Here is a 23,352-nt window from a genome sequence, read left to right as displayed (position 1 = left end):
ACCCAATTACTTTCATGATTTAGATAGAGCATGCAATTTTCTCATTTTCATCTTTTATTAAGTTTTCATTTTTTATTGGTATCCTTTGTTGAAAAGCAGGGACGTAAGCTCAGGGGCCATATCAATTTCTGGATCACTATATGGCAGCAGTTTTGCAAACATGTTATCCATTTGCAGGAGCATTATATGGCAGCAGTTTGGCAAGAATGTTATCCATTTGCAAGAGCACTAGATGGTAGCGCTATTTCCTGCCATATAGTGCTCCGACACCTACCTAGGTGTCTCTTCAACAAAGAATACATAGACACAAAGCATATTTTATAATAGAAGCAAATTGGATGCTCGTCTGAATCACAAAAGAAAATGTTAGGGTTTTATTTATATCCCTTTAATAAATATGCCTTAAAGGGACATAAAACCCAATTTTTTTTCTTCCATGATTTAGAAAGAGCATACAATTATAAATAACTTTCTAATTTACTTCTATTATCTAATTTGCTTCATTCTCTTGATATTCTTGTGCTGAAAAGCATATCTAGATATGCTTAGTAGCTGCTGATTGGTAGCTGCACATAGATGCCTCCTGTGATTGGCTCACCATGTGCATTGCTATTTCTTAATTAAAGGATATCTAAAGAATGAAACAAATTAGATAATAGAAGTAAATTGGAATGTTGTTTAAAATTGTATTCTCTACCTGAATCATGAAATATTTGTTTTGGGTATAGTGTCCCTTTAAAAATGATTTGCAAATATTGTAATAGGCTGATTAAAGCCTGACGCACCCTTACTCATTCTGTACATTGGATAAATTGTCTTTCACACAAATATTTCATTTTTTTCTCCCTGGAAAACCACAATTATGTATATTTTATACATTTAAAAAGCCGGGTGAAAAAACACCCCTAACAAACCATATATTCAAGAATTTACATAAAATTTTCAGAATTCCAAGTCACTGAGGACGCCACTAAACTGCCATCTGTCAAAGAAATGTGTTTATGCAACAAAAAAAGCAGGTGTGTTTTTTGCACTTTTACAACAGTGTTTAAAAAATTATATTAAAAAGTATTATGTACACTGTGCATGTGACAATCAGCTGGTAGTATCATGGTCAATTTGATTTGCAAGCTAATTAGCAGCTACCATTATATCTATGGGAAGCACTTATTTGATCGCGCACAAAAAAAACCCTCAAGTCTCTTGTTGGATTTTGTTTTTTAACTGATAACTTCTAATTCCATATCACGCAATTACTGATGATACAATGAAGAGAACAAATTAGCGTTCAGCGTACAATCAGTATCTAGATCTAGAACATAGTATGTAGCTTGGATACGTGGAGGCCTAGATTTATTTGATGTCTTATTGTTGGAAAATGTGTTATATAAAAATTAATTTAAGACCCCCCCCTCCCACAGCAGCATTCACTGGGTGACCAGAGAGGTGAGCAGCGCTGGGGAATGTGACGACATACAGCGTCAGAGTACAATGATGCCCTTAACTGACCCATCTGACAATGTATTTATTTGCTACCTTCTGTCTGTGTCTCTGTATGTTCTCAGTAACATTACCCTGGCTCTGTCAGTAAAAGTGTGTGACAGAACCAGTCCCTGTGTCAATGCTGAATGGGTTTTATGTGTTTCAGGTGCCTATAAAGTGTGATGATGTTGCTGTGTATTTGTCTATGGAGGAGTGGGAGTATATAGAGGGACACAAGGAGCTTTACAAGGACGTCATGATGGAGACTCACCAAGCAGTAAGGACTATGGAGATCCCAGGAAATGAGAGCTCAGGTAACACTGTGGAGTAATAAATATCTCACTCAGGAAATGCACAAACACTACTGACGTGACTGACACAGAGCAAATCTACAGTGAATCTATCATGTGTGATCTAATGAGCTGTCTGATTATAAACTAATTTTATACCCAACAAAAATATAAAAATATTTTTTGCAGGGGTGTGGAAAAAACGTTTGTCAGGATTTATTTATCAATATTTTTACATTTAAAAATGTATTTATGTTACAGACTAGCCAAAAATGCATGTCACATTTAAATGTTTTGATGCATATTAGCAGTCTCTAAACACAAAAAGAAGTGATCTCTGCGCTGATATGTACTATAATGCCAGTGGAAAAACAGGGGTGACCCAACCTCTGAAGATATACTAGAGATAAAAAAGTCTTTCACAATAAAAAAACGTTTGGCCCACGGCGCTGAATAAACAGCTTACTAGTGTTAGACGGATATGGTGCTAGAAAGGCAATAATATGTTGCAGAAATATTTAAAGGGCCATAATACCAAAATGTTTAAACACTTGAAAGTGATGCAGCATAGCTGTAAAAAGCTGACTAGAAAATATCTCCTGAACATCTCTATGTAAAAAAGAAAGATATTTTACCTCAAATGTTCCTCAGTAGCCATCTCCCACTGTAAAGGATTTCTAAGCAGCATTTTAGTGTGTCTGTCCTGGGACATCTTAGGGGATGAGCCTTGTGAACTCTCATATTATTTCACCAATCAGGTAAAGGAAGCTTACTATGAAATCTCATGAGAGTTAAGTCAAATCTCATGAGATCACAGTAAGAGTTCATGACCTCAGCACTGCTGATGCTGATTGGCTGCTGTTCATTTCTTCATTTTTTTTAATTTTTACCTGCAGCTGGGAACAGGTGAAGTATAACTTTTTACACAGAACTTACTCTGCTGAGCTGAGGAGATTGTGAGGTAAAATATCTTCCTTTTTTACATAGAGATGCTCAGGTGATATTTTCCTGTCATCTTTTTACAGTTATACTGCATCAGTTTCAAGTGATTTAGCATATGAGTATTATGTCCCTTTAATAAAAGAAATATACACATTAAAACATTTCATAAAAAAGTAGTAGTAAAGAAGAGAATATACTACAATATATATGTTGATCAGGCGTATATATCTGAGTGTAGTATCTCAAAATATGCCCAATGGAAAGCTAATATAATAAAGCTAAAAAAACAAAAAACAAATCAATCATAAAACAATGAAACAAAAAATAGAAACAAATAGTTTAAAAACAATGCGTCCAGATAGAGCAGTGGAAGCGGTTAAAAAGAAGTCAAGTGGATTCAGATGAGCTTGAAAAAGACCCTGCACGGGTTGAAATGCATTGCTCTTTATTGCCTCCTTTTGTCCATCTTCAGCGTCCATAAGCAAAAGTACCCTCAGAGCTAATAGGACACACCGGCACCTCCAACAGAGGTACAGCAGATAGGAGTTGCCATTGAAGGAAAGAATCATACTCACCTTGCAAACCATCCCGGTGTAAGTAAAAGTGAACACCGTTTGGTTTCTCTTCCCTTTTTGATTTGGGATCCCTTTGTATTCCAGAACGCCTGTTGATATCATCGTGGATCTCTCTGTCTTCTGAATCCACTCGACTTCTTTTTAACCGCTTCCACTGCTATCTGGATGCATTGTTTTTAAATTATTTGTTTCATTGTTTTTATGTTTGATGTTTTTGATTATTTTTATTTAGCTTTCAATTGGCCATATTTTGAGATATTACACTCAGGTATACGTCTGATCAACGTATATATTGTAGTATATTCTCCTCTTTGTACTTTTTTATGAGATGTTTTAACATGTATATTTCTTTTATTAAATATTTTTGCAATATATTTCTGCAACATATTGCCTTTCTAGAACCATATCTGTCTAAAACACTATTAAAGGGCCACTAAACCCAAAATCTTTCTTTCATGATTCAGATAGAGAATAGAAAATTAAACAACATTACAATTTACTTCCATTATCTATTTTGCTTCATTTTGTAAATATCCTTAGTTGAAGAAAAAGCAATGCACACTGTGAGCCAATCACACGAGGCTTCTATGTGCAGCAACCAATCAGCAGATAGTGAGCATATCTAGATATGCTTTTCATCAAAGAATAACAAGAGAATAAAACAAATTAGATAATATAAGTAAATTAGAAAGATGTTTAAAATTGCATTCTCTTTCTAAACCATAAAAGAAAAAATGAGGGTGGCATGTCCCTTTAAGCTGTTTATTAGCAGTCTCTACAAGGCTGTTAGGAAAAGGTAGATTTATCCAGCAACAAATCATCTTATCATCTTTAAAAAATCTGGAATAAATTGTAAGATGCTGCAACAAAATGTGATTTTATTCTCAATTATAATTAACAGGTCACAGTGATGGAAATCTAGACTCAGGAGCACATGAAGAACTTGTACAGAATATTCAGCCAGTGGAGACACTATCAGACATGGCTGCAGGTGAGCAATCTTTTTTTGGTTTTTTTTGTTTTTCACAATTGGAAAACTAAGGTTCTAAAATAATATAATTCCTGTTAATAATTCTGTATCTGATGGGCCTCAAGACAGAACAATTGCAATAATAAAGTATTGATGTTCATTTGTAATTTTGCTAATTAGGAACAGTGAACAAATTCTCACTGACAAAAGGAAGACATTGTGAGCTGTGAAGGGGAGATAAACAATGGGGTATATAACATGATCTGGGTCAGGAGAGTATAGAATAAACTATCCTGTAGCTCTGTATCCCCTAAATACTTTGAATAACAACTTTGCAATATACTCTCTGTTAAAGGAATGATTAGACTTTTTTTTAAGCACTAATAGATCAGCGCAGTAACACACACACAGTGCAAGTCTGGGGGCATATCAAGTATCTGATTGTTACACACACACAGTGCCAGTCTGAGGGCATATCAAGTATCTGATTGTTACACACACACAGTGCCAGTCTGAGGGCATATCAAGTATCTGATTGTTACACACACACAGTGCCAGTCTGAGGGCATATCAAGTATCTGATTGTTACATCCACACAGTGCCAGTCTGAGGGCATATCAAGTATCTGATTGTTACATACACACAGTGCCAGTCTGAGGGCATATCAAGTATCTGATTGTTACACATACACAGTGCCAGTCTGAGGGCATATCAAGTATCTGATTGTTACATACACACAGTGCCAGTCTGAGGGCATATCAAGTATCTGATTGTTACACATACACAGTGCCAGTCTGGGGGCATATCAAGTATCTGATTGTTACATACACACAGTGCCAGTCTGAGGGCATATCAAGTATCTGATTGTTACACATACACAGTGCCAGTCTGAGGGCATATCAAGTATCTGATTGTTACATACACACAGTGCCAGTCTGAGGGCATATCAAGTATCTGATTGTTACATACACACAGTGCCAGTCTGAGGGCATATCAAGTATCTGATTGTTACACACACACACAGTGCAAGTCTGGGGGCATATCAAGTATCTGATTGTTACACACACACAGTGCCAGTCTGAGGGCATATCAAGTATCTGATTGTTACACACACACAGTGCCAGTCTGAGGGCATATCAAGTATCTGATTGTTACACACACACAGTGCCAGTCTGAGGGCATATCAAGTATCTGATTGTTACATACACACAGTGCCAGTCTGAGGGCATATCAAGTATCTGATTGTTACACATACACAGTGCCAGTCTGGGGGCATATCAAGTATCTGATTGTTACACACACACAGTGCCAGTCTGGGGGCATATCAAGTATCTGATTGTTACACACACACACAGTGCAAGTCTGGGGGCATATCAAGTATCTGATTGTTACACACACACAGTGCCAGTCTGAGGGCATATCAAGTATCTGATTGTTACACACACACAGTGCCAGTCTGAGGGCATATCAAGTATCTGATTGTTACACACACACAGTGCCAGTCTGAGGGCATATCAAGTATCTGATTGTTACATACACACAGTGCCAGTCTGAGGGCATATCAAGTATCTGATTGTTACACATACACAGTGCCAGTCTGGGGGCATATCAAGTATCTGATTGTTACACACACACAGTGCCAGTCTGGGGGCATATCAAGTATCTGATTGTTACACACACACAGTGCCAGTCTGGGGGCATATCAAGTATCTGATTGTTACACATACACAGTGCCAGTCTGGGGGCATATCAAGTATCTGATTGTTACACACACACACAGTGCCAGTCTGGGGGCATATCAAGTATCTGATTGTTACACATACACAGTGCCAGTCTGAGGGCATATCAAGTATCTGATTGTTACACATACACAGTGCCAGTCTGAGGGCATATCAAGTATCTGATTGTTACACACACACAGTGCCAGTCTGGGGGCATATCAAGTATCTGATTGTTACACATACACAGTGCCAGTCTGAGGGCATATCAAGTATCTGATTGTTACACACACACAGTGCAAGTCTGGGGGCATATCAAGTATCTGATTGTTACACACACACAGTGCCAGTCTGGGGGCATAACAAGTATCTGATTGTTACATACACACAGTGCCAGTCTCAGGGCATATCAAGTATCTGATTGTTACACATACACAGTGCCAGTCTGGGGGCATATCAAGTATCTGATTGTTACACATACACAGTGCCAGTCTGAGGGCATATCAAGTATCTGATTGTTACACACACACAGTGCCAGTCTGGGGGCATATCAAGTATCTGATTGTTACACATACACAGTGCCAGTCTGAGGGCATATCAAGTATCTGATTGTTACACATACACAGTGCCAGTCTGAGGGCATATCAAGTATCTGATTGTTACACATACACAGTGCCAGTCTGAGGACATATCAAGAATCTGATTGTTACACACACACAGTGCCAGTCTGGGGGCATATCAAGTATCTGATTGTTACACATACACAGTGCCAGTCTGAGGGCATATCAAGTATCTGATTGTTACACACACACAGTGCAAGTCTGGGGGCATATCAAGTATCTGATTGTTACACACACACAGTGCCAGTCTGGGGGCATAACAAGTATCTGATTGTTACATACACACAGTGCCAGTCTGAGGGCATATCAAGTATCTGATTGTTACACATACACAGTGCCAGTCTGAGGGCATATCAAGTATCTGATTGTTACACATACACAGTGCCAGTCTGAGGGCATATCAAGTATCTGATTGTTACACACACACAGTGCAAGTTTGGGGGCATATAAAGTATCTGATTGTTACACACACACAGTGCCAGTCTGGAGGCATAACAAGTATCTGATTGTTACATACACACAGTGCCAGTCTGAGGGCATATCAAGTATCTGATTGTTACATACACACAGTGCCAGTCTCAGGGCATATCAAGTATCTGATTGTTACACATCCACCACACAGTGCCAGTCTGAGGGCATATCAAGTATCTGATTGTTACACATACACACAGTGCCAGTCTGGGGGCATAACAAGTATCTGATTGTTACATACACACAGTGCCAGTCTGAGGGCATATCAAGTATCTGATTGTTACATCCACACAGTGCCAGTCTGAGGGCATATCAAGTATCTGATTGTTACACATACACACAGTGCCAGTCTGGGGGCATAACAAGTATCTGATTGTTACATACACACAGTGCCAGTCTGAGGGCATATCAAGTATCTGATTGTTACATACACACAGTGCAAGTCTGGGGGCATATCAAGTATCTGATTGTTACACACCAGTGATGTGCAGTCACTAGAGGCAGGTGAGGCAGTGCTTCACCTCTCATATGGGCAAAAATAAAAAAAATGTTTTATTGGCTTTAAAAAAATGAAAAAATTGCTATTTTTTTTTCCCAGCATTTTTTTTTCTCACAGCTACATGTTGTGCAATGGAGAGGCACAAGCAGGTCTGCCCACCATTACACAACATGCTGCGCCATCTACTGGATGAAAGTGGTTTAGATCATTGCATGGCCCATTATCTGCTTATTTGAGGCAGTCCCATTTGGGCTGACCCAATCCAGTGAGAATCATTAGTAAGTGGAACATAGTGTTGGGGCTGGATGTTAAATCATATAAAACAAAACAAAAACGGAAAAAAAACAACTTTCATTTAGTTTGTTGCTGTCCTGTGAAGCTGACAGCTTTGCTAAAGTGAAAAAGAGAGTTCTGTTCTTCCCCTCTAAGTGCAGTGGAATGTTCCACTGTCACTTCCTGAATCCTTACAGAGCAGGAAAGGGAGAGAGGCAGAGAGACTGAGAGCACTGTTTCAACCACATTTTATTGTAGTAAGTGCTGCAGCCGTAGATTTTACTGAAATGGATTCTGTTAGTGAAAATGATAATTTAATGAATGTGGTTTAGTGTTTTTGTTGAATTGTGTTCAGATACAGCTCATTAACAGGGGGACAGTAAGTGAGCATAACCCAAGCAGAAGAGTAAAGTAGTATTCTACATTTCTTGTGATTCCCAACTTGTTTTCAGATACAGCTCATTAACAGGGGGGACAGTAAGTGAGCATAACCCAAGCAGAAGAGTAAAGTAGTATTCTACATTTCTTGTGATTCACAACTTGTTTTCAGATACAGCTCATTAACAGGGGGACAGTAAGTGAGCATAACCCAAGCAGAAGAGTAAAGTAGTATTCTACATTTCTTGTGATTCACAACTTGTTTTCAGATACAGCTCATTAACAGGGGGGACAGTAAGTGAGCATAACCCAAGCAGAAGAGTAAAGTAGTATTCTACATTTCTTGTGATTCCCAACTTGTTTTCAGATACAGCTCATTAACAGGGGGGACAGTAAGTGAGCATAACCCAAGCAGAAGAGTAAAGTAGTATTCTACATTTCTTGTGATTCACAACTTGTTTTCAGATACAGCTCATTAACAGGGGGACAGTAAGTGAGCATAACCCAATACTGACAGGAAGTCAAAGGGTCAATTCAAATTTAAATCCATAATTTAAAGCCCAGAGTTTGAAGTTAAGTGTGCAGTGTCCACATTATTTAAACTAAGGTTTTTGACATTGAATATTGCTTAGCCTCCCTTTTTCATGGTTATTTGATTTAATTAGGTACAAACTCCATATATGTTATGTCTGTTCAGTCAGAGGATGCAGTATCTATTTTTATTTTTCTCTGTGTCTCCATTTATTTAAAGACTGTTAACTTGTAATTCACAAATCAATTGAAAGCTGTTGCATTGTGTTTTTAATATGTGCTGCTTTTATACAAGCTTATATTAATAAAAGGAGATGTCATTTAAAAAATATATGTAATTATTGCAGTTAAATGTCTTTAGAAATAATGCCACTGTAAAGTAACTGGTTAAACACATAGTCAAAGGGAGACATTTATAATTAAACTTTCATGATTGAGGTAGAACATGCTATTTTAATAGACTTTTCTAGTTATTTATATTTTGAGAATTAGCATCAACTGTTACTGGCCCCATGTCAGCAAATCAAATTAGTTTTTGAAAGGAACATGAAAGTCATAATTACATTTCCATCATTCAGATAGAAATTGCACACACAAAAAAAACTTTCTATTTTACTTTTATTATTATGTACTTCATTCTTTTGGTGTCCTTTGTTGAAGAGCATACCTAAGTGGTATGTGCACGAGCATATGAACACCATATTGCAGCAGCTATGTTGGCAGTATTGATAACTTTGTGTAAAACTTGTATGGTAAATTATTTCTATATTTACAATACAGTAGTGAGTAGAGAAGAGATTGTGTATCATTCTAATTGCTTAGTAACTGGCACTGTGCCACAGAATTGTGTGAGTGTGTATGTGAGCAGAATGTGTGTGGGTGTCAGTGAGCAGAGTATGTGTGCTTTATTCTCCAGGTAATCAATATATTTCCGATGAGCTGGTGCTTTAGTGCAGTGTTTCTCAACAATGGTCCTCAAGTACCCCCAACAGGCCAGGTTTTCATTATAGCCAAATTAGTGCACAGGTGAAGTAATCAGCTGATCAGTAACTCAGTGGTTACTAACTTGCTCTCACCCATCACCTGATTATGTCACCTGTGCACTGGTTCAGCTATCATTTAAACCTGCCCTGTTGGGGGTACTTGCGGCCCTCTGTACATGTGTTTCTCCGGCGTATCATATCTAGTGCCTCACCAGCCTCTGACCTCACTGCACATCACTGTTACACACCCACACAGTGCCAGTCTGAGGGCATATCAAGTATCTGATTGTTACATACACACAGGGCCAGTCTGAGAGCATATCCAGTATCTGATTGTTACACACACACAGTGCCAGTCTGAGGGCATATCAAGTATCTGATTGTTACATACACACAGGGCCAGTCTGAGGGCATATCAAGTATCTGATTGTTACATACACACAGGGCCAGTCTGAGGGCATATCAAGTATCTGATTGTTACATACACACAGGGCCAGTCTGAGGGCATATCAAGTATCTGATTGTTACATACACACAGGGCCAGTCTGAGGGCATATCAAGTATCTGATTGTTACATACACACAGGGCCAGTCTGAGGGCATATCCAGTATCTGATTGTTACACACACACACAGTGCCAGTCTGAGGGTATATCAAGTATCTGATTGTTACACAAACAGTGCCAGTCTGAGAGCATATCCAGTATCTGATTTTTACATACACACAGGGCCAGTCTGAGGGCATATAAAGTATCTGATTGTTACATACACACAGTGCCAGTCTGAGGGCATATCAAGTATCTGATTGTTACATACACACAGGTCCAGTCTGAGGGCATATCCAGTATCTGATTGTTACATACACACAGGACCAGTCTGAGGGCATATCAAGTATCTGATTGTTACATACACACAGGGCCAGTCTGAGGGCATATCAAGTATCTGATTGTTACATACACACAGGGCCAGTCTGAGAGCATATCCAGTATCTGATTGTTACACACACACACAGTGCCAGTCTGAGGGCATATCAAGTATCTGATTGTTACATACACACAGGGCCAGTCTGAGGGCATATCAAGTATCTGATTGTTACATACACACAGGGCCAGTCTGAGGGCATATCAAGTATCTGATTGTTACATACACACAGGGCCAGTCTGAGAGCATATCCAGTATCTGATTGTTACATACACACAGGGCCAGTCTGAGAGCATATCCAGTATCTGATTGTTACATACACACAGGGCCAGTCTGAGGGCATATCAAGTATCTGATTGTTACATACACACAGGGCCAGTCTGAGAGCATATCCAGTATCTGATTGTTACATACACAAAGGGCCAGTCTGAGAGCATATCCAGTATCTGATTGTTACATACACACAGGGCCAGTCTGAGGGCATATCAAGTATCTGATTGCGTGGCCGGACTTTTAGCCGACGGACATTTAGCCGACTGTACATGTGTTTCTCCGGCGTATCATATCTAGTGCCTCACCAGCCTCTGACCTCACTGCACATCACTGTTACACACCCACACAGTGCCAGTCTGAGGGCATATCAAGTATCTGATTGTTACATACACACAGGGCCAGTCTGAGAGCATATCCAGTATCTGATTGTTACACACACACAGTGCCAGTCTGAGGGCATATCAAGTATCTGATTGTTACATACACACAGGGCCAGTCTGAGGGCATATCAAGTATCTGATTGTTACATACACACAGGGCCAGTCTGAGGGCATATCCAGTATCTGATTGTTACATACACACAGGGCCAGTCTGAGGGCATATCAAGTATCTGATTGTTACATACACACAGGGCCAGTCTGAGGGCATATCCAGTATCTGATTGTTACACACACACAGTGCCAGTCTGAGGGTATATCAAGTATCTGATTGTTACACAAACAGTGCCAGTCTGAGAGCATATCCAGTATCTGATTTTTACATACACACAGGGCCAGTCTGAGGGCATATAAAGTATCTGATTGTTACATACACACAGTGCCAGTCTGAGGGCATATCAAGTATCTGATTGTTACATACACACAGTGCCAGTCTGAGGGCATATCAAGTATCTGATTGTTACACACACACAGTGCCAGTCTGAGGGTATATCAAGTATCTGATTGTTACACACACACAGGGCCAGTCTGAGAGCATATCCAGTATCTGATTGTTACATACACACAGGTCCAGTCTGAGGGCATATCCAGTATCTGATTGTTACATACACACAGGACCAGTCTGAGGGCATATCAAGTATCTGATTGTTACATGCACACAGGGCCAGTCTGAGGGCATATCAAGTATCTGATTGTTACATACACACAGGGCCAGTCTGAGAGCATATCCAGTATCTGATTGTTACATACACACAGGGCCAGTCTGAGAGCATATCCAGTATCTGATTGTTACATACACACAGGGCCAGTCTGAGGGCATATCAAGTATCTGATTGTTACACACACACAGGGCCAGTCTGAGGGCATATCAAGTATCTGATTGTTACATACACACAGGGCCAGTCTGAGAGCATATCCAGTATCTGATTGTTACATACACACAGGGCCAGTCTGAGAGCATATCCAGTATCTGATTGTTACATACACACAGGGCCAGTCTGAGGGCATATCAAGTATCTGATTGTTACATACACACAGGGCCAGTCTGAGAGCATATCCAGTATCTGATTGTTACATACACACAGGGCCAGTCTGAGAGCATATCCAGTATCTGATTGTTACATACACACAGGGCCAGTCTGAGAGCATATCCAGTATCTGATTGTTACATACACACAGGGCCAGTCTGAGGGCATATCAAGTATCTGATTGTTACATACACACAGGGCCAGTCTGAGAGCATATCCAGTATCTGATTGTTACATACACACAGGGCCAGTCTGAGGGCATATCAAGTATCTGATTGTTACATACACACAGGGCCAGTCTGAGGGCATATCAAGTATCTGATTGTTACATACACACAGGGCCAGTCTGAGGGCATATCAAGTATCTGATTGTTACATACACACAGGGCCAGTCTGAGAGCATATCCAGTATCTGATTGTTACATACACACAGGGCCAGTCTGAGAGCATATCCAGTATCTGATTGTTACATACACACAGGGCCAGTCTGAGGGCATATCAAGTATCTGATTGTTACACACACACAGGGCCAGTCTGAGGGCATATCAAGTATCTGATTGTTACATACACACAGGGCCAGTCTGAGAGCATATCCAGTATCTGATTGTTACATACACACAGGGCCAGTCTGAGAGCATATCCAGTATCTGATTGTTACATACACACAGGGCCAGTCTGAGGGCATATCAAGTATCTGATTGTTACATACACACAGGGCCAGTCTGAGAGCATATCCAGTATCTGATTGTTACATACACACAGGGCCAGTCTGAGAGCATATCCAGTATCTGATTGTTACATACACACAGGGCCAGTCTGAGAGCATATCCAGTATCTGATTGTTACATACACACAGGGCCAGTCTGAGAGCATATCCAGTATCTGATTGTTACATACACACAGGGCCAGTCTGAGGGCATATCAAGTATCTGATTGCGTGGCCGGACTTTTAGCCGACGGACATTTGGCTGACGGACATTTGGCCGAAACACAAGTGGCTGTTAGATAACAGTCTGGCCACGAGATAGATTTATTTTTATTTTTTTAAAATATTTTTTTATTGAGGTTGTCATAAGTTAACAGAGACAAAAGATACAAGGTATTGACACATCTACGCAGTTAAGTGAGTATACAATAAGCTAATGCTTTGTTTCAACAGTTACTGTATGATAATCAAAACTTGTAAGTCAATTATATTCATTACAGTATATCAAATAATAACAGGCTAGGTATTATCAGTAGGGAGATAATGTAGATACCAATGGAACCTCATTTTCCTTTATGGTTGCAGAAGTGGAGTAACTGTAGCATAGGCCACTCATGGACCCGGTGAATAAGAAATGAAATAGTGAATGACAGTTACGTGGAGGCCACTCTTGGACCATATGTTAATGGGTAAGGGGAAATCAGCAGGCCAGAGTTGCTCTAAAATTGGGAGGGGGGGGGGGAAGGGGCCAGGGAATTTGAATGATAGGTAGGAGCATTCTCATGAGGATCACCAATAAAGATATCTGAGGTGATACACAAGGGAAATGTAGGCATGGACTCATATTTTATATTTTTAGGTATAAGAGTGTGATGGCTTTTGCATGAATAGGTAAGGGTCTGTATATTTAAGTAGATGGTAGGGAGGTATCTATAGTCCCTAAATATAATACATAAAGATGTGGCCTGGGTGAAGACCAATGGCGATGATTATAGAAGGAAAGCACTCACTCCAGGAGGTAGTTTGTGGTGCTCAAGCTAAAACAGCCAGACATAAATAGAATGTACCCTAGTTTACCTGGTAATGTGTTTTATTGCCACTTAATACTAAGAATCTATGCTATTCTTGCTATGCATATAGGAATGGCACCTACATGGTAGAACTGCTCATGAATGTATACCATCCTAGAAAGTAGTGATGCAAAACTTACCTAAAGGGTTGTAAGTTAACGAAGCTGACATTTCAAGTGTAAACGTAATGAGGAGTTGTGAAGGTGATTACTTGATAGGAACTATAGGACTACATTATACTGGGAGTCATAATTGGTCTTGTGGTACACACAGGATGCTGACAGAGAGAGTGCTGGTTGCTGAGTATGTATCATACTGAACCCCCCAAATGAAGGTTGGCAAGAGTATAAGGAGTTCTATCTAGTGTTCTTAAGAAGGGTTATTATAAATAGCAGCACTAACCACACTCCGGGCATATCACTGGCTTTATCTTCTGGTAGGCTAAGTACAGATACACGTGGGCCTAAAAGTAGACAGTGTTAATTGTTCTAAGGCTGAGAGTAAGCTCTGGAATATTGTGTATGCTGCTCAAGTAGTGCAAAGCAATGAAACACATATAAAAAATAACAGAAGATTAAAGTTAAAATCTTTACTCTAGACTACCCAATTGTATTTTATAGCACTATCAGAGAATCATGACTCCTCTTGTGAAATACGTGAAGTATAACCGGTAAGGGTAATACTATCTAAAACTAGCGGTTCATTAAATGTGGTGACACAATATACAAAATCATGTAATCTAGACTCCTTCACTAATACAATCGGCGTTAGGTTTAATAGGCCGTTAGGTTTAATAGGTGAAATCGGCTTACACAAAAATCTACAATCCAGCAAGGTAAATTCTGGAAGTAGGAGCCACGTTGTGTACCAAGTAACCACAGAACACTGAGGATCAGAATTGATCTAGTGGTATGTGCAAATCACAACTCAAAGGGATAGTTATCTGTGGGCACAGGGCACACTAAAATCAGAGCATGAGACTCCACAGTTGTATAAACATTTGTTTGCTCAGTCTATCAAGTTATTCTGTCTGGATTTCTCAGGCAGGATTATTAAAGGTAATGGCACTATACAAATTCACATTCATATTTTAACTGGGTACAGCATTAAAATTGTTTCATGAAGGCAAAATAAACATGCAGGAATTTTTGTGGTAAACAAAGGCTACAAGTGTAGGGAAAGCAGAATATTCCTATATATGAACCTTAGTAAATCCTTATGCCAGTTATGATAGGGGGAATTTAGAACTAGGCAGACTAGGAGACGGGTATAAAATAAGGATAATGACCCTATGTAAGCATGATTTGGTCATCTAACGAATAAGGGATGGTCTAACAAAGAGCATAAAATGGGATATAAAGAACAAGTAATATAAAACGGCTATAATATAAAGCTACTGCAAAACAACCTTCAATAAACAATGAATGGCATATGTATGGGATTAAACATCTAGTGTAGAGTACAGTATACGATAGCAGAAGAAGTCTCAACAGTATTTCCGAAAGTTAATAAACTATAAAACATTGAACACTAAATTAGTAGCTACTGCATAGTCCTAGTTGTAAAAAAGCCTTATGTTGGGGCAGATGATTACGGCTTCAGCAGCACAGGTATCGAAAATCACCCAGCTCCTGCGTTTGCAGAGCAGCTTAATGGCGGATCATATTCAGTCTACAGCGGGAGACAGCATGGCATGTGGATCTCTGTAATAGCTTTGGCGTGTAGGCACCACAGTAGCGCTCTCATTGGCGACTCCATTTTAAAACTGCACCGCATCTCATCTATACCTTCTTCCCATGCGACTGGGATAAATTCCGCTGGAGTAGTAGTTGGGCCTGAAGCGATCTTCTGAACTACCGCTGGATGCTCACTGATGAAATCGTTTACCTCCCCTCCTCTGAGCTGCATCGGGTGAGTCAGTTCCTCTGCGGCGGACAGCAGAGAGTCTTTAATAGGCATTAGGAGAGAGGTAAGTGGAGCCGCAGGGTCCCGAGGATGACATGAAGAGGAAGTTGCTGAGCAGCTTACCGCAGGCTTAAGCGGATCAAGCAAAGAGTCGCCAGCCTCACGCGAGGATCTCCATTCCTCTGTGAAAATGTTGCGCAGATTGTAATAATGAGTGTCCAGTTTAGCCTCGAGTTCCCGCAATCTGAGAACAATCTCTGCCTCCATTTCATCCGTTTCGTTATACAGATACATAATCCCTCCTAGAAGTTTCCAAGGTAGCGAAATATAACTGTTCACGCTGGGAGGTCATAAGGGAGGTTAGGAGTAAGTTGATGCGGCTTGCAGCTTGCTTCTCAGTGGTGTCAATTCTAGGTCTCCCTTTGGTATAAAAGGGTCTGGGATGAAATAATCTTTAGCTTCTCACTCATAATATATATGCAGACTAGAGAAATGTGAAGTTTATCTTAAGATATATGGAAAATTACGTTGCTAAAGGCACGGAGCTCTCAAATGTGCTGCCATCCATGTCTGATGCTTGGACACGCCCCCACCGAGATAGATTTGATAGATAGATTCATAGATTAGATAGATAGATTAATAGATGCGATAGATAAATTTGATAGATACGATAGATAGATATATTTGATAGATAAATAGATAGATTTGATAGATAAATAGATAGATAATTTCCCAGACAGAGAATTACAAGACGTGCGGATTGGGACCCATGGTAAGGTTTCCAGAGGCAGTTGCGGCACCCGAGGCTCTGATTAGAACAGAGCACTCTGGAACGTATCTGCCCTCGGCCGAAATCGGAACATTCTTCGGGATTCTATCCGTCGGCCAAATGTCCGTCTGACAGAAGGCTGTCTGCCAAATGTCCGTCTGCCAAATGTCCTTCTGCTTTTGTCAGAGCACCATCTAATTGTTACATACAGTGCCAGTCTGAGGGCATATCATGTATCTGATTGTTACACACACACACACACAGTGCCAGTCTGATTGCATATCAAGTATCTGATTGTGACACACACACAAGGCCAATCTGGGGGCATGTCAAGTATCTGATTGTTACATACACACAGGGCCATATTACGAGTGGAGCACAAAATTGTGCTTTCGCAAGCGTGATATTTGCGTTCCACTCGGTAATACCGATGCACTCAAACATGTGCTGGTTTTACAAGTAAAGCGTGTTCGCATTGCATGGAAGCTTTGCTCTCATAAGAGCATGCTTCCATAGGCTCCAATGGGAGCTTCTGATGCCGATAGACATGGCAGAGAACCTAGAGCAGGCTCGGGGAATCAAGGGACTGCTGAGCCATCCGCTTCTGGGAGTTCTGTCCTCCGAGAGGCGAGTTCCCTACCAATTCATACTTCTACACATGCGGGTGACCCAGTTTCTGATTCCTCCATACAGGGTGGCGTGTTCACCCCGGAGGTTGCAGCACGTTTTCACTTCCACATAATGTTGGCGATTGTTAGTCTGCAGAGTCAAGACGTTTATTTGAGAATGTGCTTGTGCCCTATTGTCCCGGGCCTTCCGCCTTGGGGAGGGCCTTTACAGTTCCCGTGGGTGTAACTGTCCCTGAGTGTTGTGCCTTTCGTTACAGGATTGTGCGCCTTCGCGTATTGCTCAGACATGTTTTTCAGTTATTGAATTACCCTATCATTACCAGATACAGGGATTTTTCAGTCTGCTAATTCGAATGGTGCACCTCATTAGACATGTGGGGATGAAGTAATCTCCTGATTGTCATTTGTTTGAAATCTTTCCCAGTTTTGAAACATAGGGCTCCATTTGGCTGGTCCTGCAGGTAGGCCTTTGTCTTTTTGGGCGTTAACCTCCGGGTTGCCTTATATTTTATTTATATCCGATGGGATGTCTTTTATTTGTTTTTGTTTCCTTCAGGAACCTTCTGGGATTGATACTATTTCTTACTTCTTTGGAAGTTGTTTTGGACATGTTAGTCCTATGTTAAGAATGTCTGTTTTCTGTTTTTTTCCCCTATGAGGGAGAATTTATGCAGCTTGCCGGTAGGACCCTAGGTGCAGGCTGGTCCTGTCGGGTTCGTTCAGTCTTGCAGCTGTTCAGACATGTGGCGCTGTTCTGCTTGGCTGGTTCAGTAGAAGCGCAGAGTGCTCAGGTTTTCATTGTTTTTCATGTTCAACTAAGCATTCGAGAGGACCTGTGGGTCCGTGAGGTGAGACGGATTGTTTCAGTCCTTAGAGCCTTCAGTCATAGATGTTTGGGCAGGGGAGTTTTCAGCTGCGTCACTCTATCTGACATCTGATTTCATCAGAACTTAGAATTTTCCTCCCCCATGTGGTAGAGGGTTGGAGGGCTTAACGTCCCTTACCGCAGTTGAGCGGTTTGGCCTTCATTTTTAGGCCTCTGGATTTGTCTTTTTGAGCTTGATCCAACAGCTTGTTAGCTGTCTAGCATGCAGAAGGTTTGCAGTTTGAAACCAGTTGCAACTTTTGACACCTTGCGGGTGTACGCGTAAGCTGTTTGTAGTGTATCTAGATGCAGCTCTTACTCTTTGACGTGTGCTGTCTGTCTGAGGTATAAGAGACCTTTTGGGTCTTCTTCCATTGTCTCCAGGTGAGTTGGATCTCCTTTTAGGGATCTGTTTTTCTGGGTGATGGTTGTTTCCTGTGGGGACTTTGTTTAGCTCTGGGTTTTCTGGAGCTGGGTAGGCTTAGTGCCTTTCTCTTCCTTGTGTCCTTTGCTTGTGCGGAGGTGATAGGGAGACTAGTCCTGCTAGTAGGATTTTTTTGACCTTGAGGTATCCCTTGGTTACCCTGAGGCTCTGAGAAGTATCTTCATACAACTTCTAGCCTTGCTCCTTGGAGCGTTGGACTTAGCTTGGTGTGGTTCCTTCCTTTGGTCTGGGCTTTTGATTTCTTCTTGCTATCCATATTCTCTAGATATGCATCCATACCCTTGTGTCTGGCTTTTCGGCCAGTTGGGGGTGTTTAGTTCTAGGGTAAGGTTTGCCTGAACTATTAGGTGCCCAGACCTGTTTTTTTCTCTCTGAGACTTCCAGTTGCTGAAGCTTCGTTTGGCCTTTTTCCTGACCCTGTCTTGGGTGGTTTTGGAATCTTGGATCTCAAGGCTGGTCGGGGTGTTCCATGGTAGTGGGAACTGGGGCTATGTCTTTGCTCCATCTACCTAACCTGGTCATGGTTGGCCAGGATTTCTGAGTATTTTTTTTACTCTTTGCCACAGAGTGACCCTTGTCATCTGGTGTTTAGCCGTGTGGCTTGAGCCTCAAGGGTGGTTGGTTCATACCCAGCTGCTGGCGTTGGATATCCAATTTCTGGTGCGCCTTAGGGTTGCATTCCCCTGGTCAGCTTGCTAGTGTTCCCGTGGATTCCCTGCTCTGCAGGCGAATGGGTTGACTGTGCCTCTGCTTGGCAAGCTACTTGTAGGGGGGGTCCTTTTCTAGGACATCTGTGTTGGGAATTTCTCTTCCCATTAGCCGGTGACTTCGGGCCTTGAGTACAGTTGTTGCCCTTCCGGCAACATCCCTTTTCTCTTGCAAGGTGTATCCAGTCCACGGATTCATCCTTACTTGTGGGATATTCTCCTTCCCTACAGGAAGTGTCAAAGAGAGCACACAGCAGAGCTGTCCATATAGCTCCCCCCCTAGCTCCACCCCCCAGTCATTCTCTTTGCCACGTTAACGCACTAGGTTCTCTCTCAGGGAGGGTAAAGTGAATGTGGTGTTAGAATTGTAGTTTTATATCTTCAATCAAGAGTTTATTCTCTTTGCCACGTTAACGCACTAGGTTCTCTCTCAGGGAGGGTAAAGTGAATGTGGTGTTAGAATTGTAGTTTTATATCTTCAATCAAGAGTTTGTTATTTTTAAATGGTACCGGTTTGTACTATTTACTCTCTAGCAGAAAAGTGATGAAGATTTCTGCTGAGAGGAAAATGATTTTAGCATGTTGTAACTAAAATCCACTGCTGTTCCCACACAGGACTGAGGAGTACCAGAAAACTTCAGTTGGGGGGAACAGTTTGCAGGCTTGACTGTAATGAGGTATGTTCAGTCATTTATTTCTAGACAAGACTGAGATAATGCTAGAAGACTGACAAGATCCCCATGTGGGGAGGGTAAGCTATGTTCTGAGACTTAGTATAGAATTGAATGCTTACATGACAGGGCTAAATAGGCTGGTTGACACTAAGGCAGGGTAATCGATTATTTATTAAAAAATACTCATTGGAGACACCTTTTTAGGCACTTTGGAGTGTTTTTTTACTGGGGTTATTATCCACATGGCATAAATTTAGTCACTTAGAAGTGATTTTTGTAGGCCTCACAACTCCGGAGTGGAGTGGGAGAGGCCTAATTTCACGCCTCAGATGCAGTAAGCTGTGGCAAGGTGCTGTAGTTTGTTAACCGGTTGTTGGCTTTAAGCTGCTCCGGTTTGGGTATTAAGGGGTTAATTGTACTGAAACTTGCTGTGCAATCATATTAAAGCCTTAGGTACACACTGTGAAAATTTCAAAAAGATTGGTGCATTTTTCACTGTTTTGTAAAATTGTGTGCTCTTGTTGGCTTTAGGCTGCTCCGGTTTGGGCATTAAGGGGTTAATCGCTCTGAAACTTGCTGTGCAATCTTATTAAAGCCTTAGGTACATACTGTGAATATTTCAAAAGAATTGGTGCATTTTTCACTGTTTTGTAAATTGTGTGCTCTTTTTATTTCTTAAAGGCACAGTAACGTTTTTTTCAAATTCAAATTTATTTGATTAAAGTGTTTTCCAAGCTTGCTTGTGTATGCTACTAGTGTGTTAAACATGTCTGACACTAAGGAAAATCCTTGTTCAATGTGTTTAGAAGCCATGGTGGAACCCCCTCTCAGAATGTGTCCCAATTGCACTAATATGTTTATACACTTTAAAGATCATATTGTTGCACTTAAAAATGTGGCCCAAAATGATTCTCAGACTGAAGGTAATGAGGATAGTCCGTCTACCTCTCCCCATGTGTCACAACCAGTTACGCCCGCGCAAACGACGCTTAGTGCCTCTAGTGCGTCTGCCCCTATTACATTGCAACAACTAGCGACAGTTATGGATAATTCCCTTGCGGTCTTTCTATCCAATCTGCCAATTTTTCCTACAAAGCGTGATAGCTCTGTTTTAAGAACAGATTATGAGCAGTCTGAAGCTTTGGTAGCCTTATCTGATGTACCCTCACAACGCTCTGAAGTGGAGGTGAGGGATTTGATGTCTGAGGGAGAAATTTCCGATTCAGGAAAGGTTTCTTATCGGGCATAGTCAGATTCATTAGCATTTAAATTTAAATTGGAACACCTCCGCATTTTTGCTCAGGGAGGTATTAGCTACTCTGGATGATTGTGACCCTATGGTGGTCCCAGAGAAGTTGTTTAAAATGGAGAAGTACCTAGAGGTTCCTGTATACACTGATGCATTTCCGATCCCTAAGAGGGTTGCGGATATTGTTACTAGGGAGTGGGATAGACCAGGTGTCCCTTTTGTCCCCCCACCTATTTTTAAGAAAATGTTCCCCATAACTGACCCTAGGCGGGACTCGTGGCAGACGATCCCTAAGGTAGAGGGGGCTGTTTCGACACTTGCTAAGCGCACAACCATACCAATTGAAGACAGTTGTGCTTTTAAAGATCCTATGGATAAAAAGTTAGAAGGTTTACTTAAGAAAATCTTTGTTCAACAAGGCTTTCTTCTCCAACCTATTGCCTGCATTGTTCTTGTAACTACTGCAGCGGCTTTCTGGTTTGAGGCGCTGGAGGAGTCGCTCCAGACGGAGACCTCATATGACGAAATTATGGATAGAATTAAGGCTCTAAAGCTGGCTAATTCATTTATCACAGATGCCGCTTTGCAATTAGCTAAGTTGGCGGCAAAAAATTCAGGATTCGCCATTATGGCACACAGAGCGCTTTGGCTCAAGTCATGGTCGGCCGATGTGTCGTCAAAATCCAAATTGTTAAATATCCCTTTCAGGGGAAAGACCCTTTTCGGGCCAGAATTGAAAGAGATTATTTCAGAAATCACCGGGGGAAAGGGCCATGCTCTCCCCCAGGACAAGCCTTTTAAGGCTAAAAACAAAGCTAATTTCTCCAACATAGGTGTGTCCGGTCCACGGCGTCATCCTTACTTGTGGGATATTCTCCTCCCCAACAGGAAATGGCAAAGAGCCCAGCAAAGCTGGTCACATGATCCCTCCTAGGCTCCGCCTACCCCAGTCATTCTCTTTGCCGTTGTACAGGCAACATCTCCACGGAGATGGCTTAGAGTTTTTTAGTGTTTAACTGTAGTTTTTCATTATTCAATCAAGAGTTTGTTATTTTCAAATAGTGCTGGTACGTACTATTTACTCAGAAACAGAAAAGAGATGAAGAATTCTGTTTGTATGAGGAAAATGATTTTAGCAACCGTAACTAAAATCCATGGCTGTTCCACACAGGACTGTTGAGAGCAATTAACTTCAGTTGGGGGAACAGTTTGCAGTACTTTGCTGCTTGAGGTATGACACATTCTAACAAGACGATGTAATGCTGGAAGCTGTCATTTTCCCTATGGGATCCGGTAAGCCATGTTTATTACGATTGTAAATAAGGGCTTCACAAGGGCTTATTTAGACTGTAGACCTTTTTTGGGCTAAATCGATTGATATTAACACTTATTTAGCCTTGAGGAATCATTTATTCTGGGTATTTTGATATAATAATATCGGCAGGCACTGTTTTAGACACCTTATTCTTTAGGGGCTTTCCCAAAGCATAGGCAGAGTCTCATTTTCGCGCCGGTGTTGCGCACTTGTTTTTGAGAGACATGGCATGCAGTCGCATGTGAGAGGAGCTCTGATACTTATAAAAGACTTCTGAAGGCGTCATTTGGTATCGTATTCCCCTTTGGGTTTGGTTGGGTCTCAGCAAAGCAGATACCAGGGACTGTAAAGGGGTTAAAGCTTAAAACGGCTCCGGTTCCGTTATTTTAAGGGTTAAAGCTTCCAAAATTGGTGTGCAATATTTTCAAGGCTTTAAGACACTGTGGTGAAAGTTTGGTGAATTTTGAACAATTCCTTCATGTTTTTTCGCAATTGCAGTAATAAAGTGTGTTCAGTTTAAAATTTAAAGTGACAGTAACGGTTTTATTTCAAAACGTTTTTTGTACTTTCTTATCAAGTTTATGCCTGTTTAACATGTCTGAACTACCAGATAGACTGTGTTCTGAATG

The 23,352-nt window shown here is 41.0% G+C and overlaps 1 protein-coding gene across 4 annotated transcripts in view; it reads left to right on the top strand.

Moving 5' to 3' along the window:
• Window positions 1-23,352, top strand: part of LOC128657004 (oocyte zinc finger protein XlCOF7.1-like) — a 204,103-nt gene that overhangs the window by 39,773 nt on the left and 140,978 nt on the right. For all 4 annotated transcript variants that reach the window (XM_053711223.1, XM_053711222.1, XM_053711221.1 and 1 more), the window contains exons 4-5: window positions 1,649-1,796; window positions 4,191-4,280. In XM_053711223.1, the coding sequence (XP_053567198.1) occupies window positions 1,649-1,796; window positions 4,191-4,280 (238 nt within the window). The remainder of the gene's footprint in view (window positions 1-1,648; window positions 1,797-4,190; window positions 4,281-23,352) is intronic.

This window comes from Bombina bombina, chromosome 4 (assembly GCF_027579735.1).
Source record: "Bombina bombina isolate aBomBom1 chromosome 4, aBomBom1.pri, whole genome shotgun sequence".
In the NCBI taxonomy this organism is placed as follows: Eukaryota; Metazoa; Chordata; class Amphibia; order Anura; family Bombinatoridae; genus Bombina; species Bombina bombina.
Note: the sequence above shows the minus strand (reverse complement) of the source record. Positions and strands in the feature narration are given on the sequence as shown.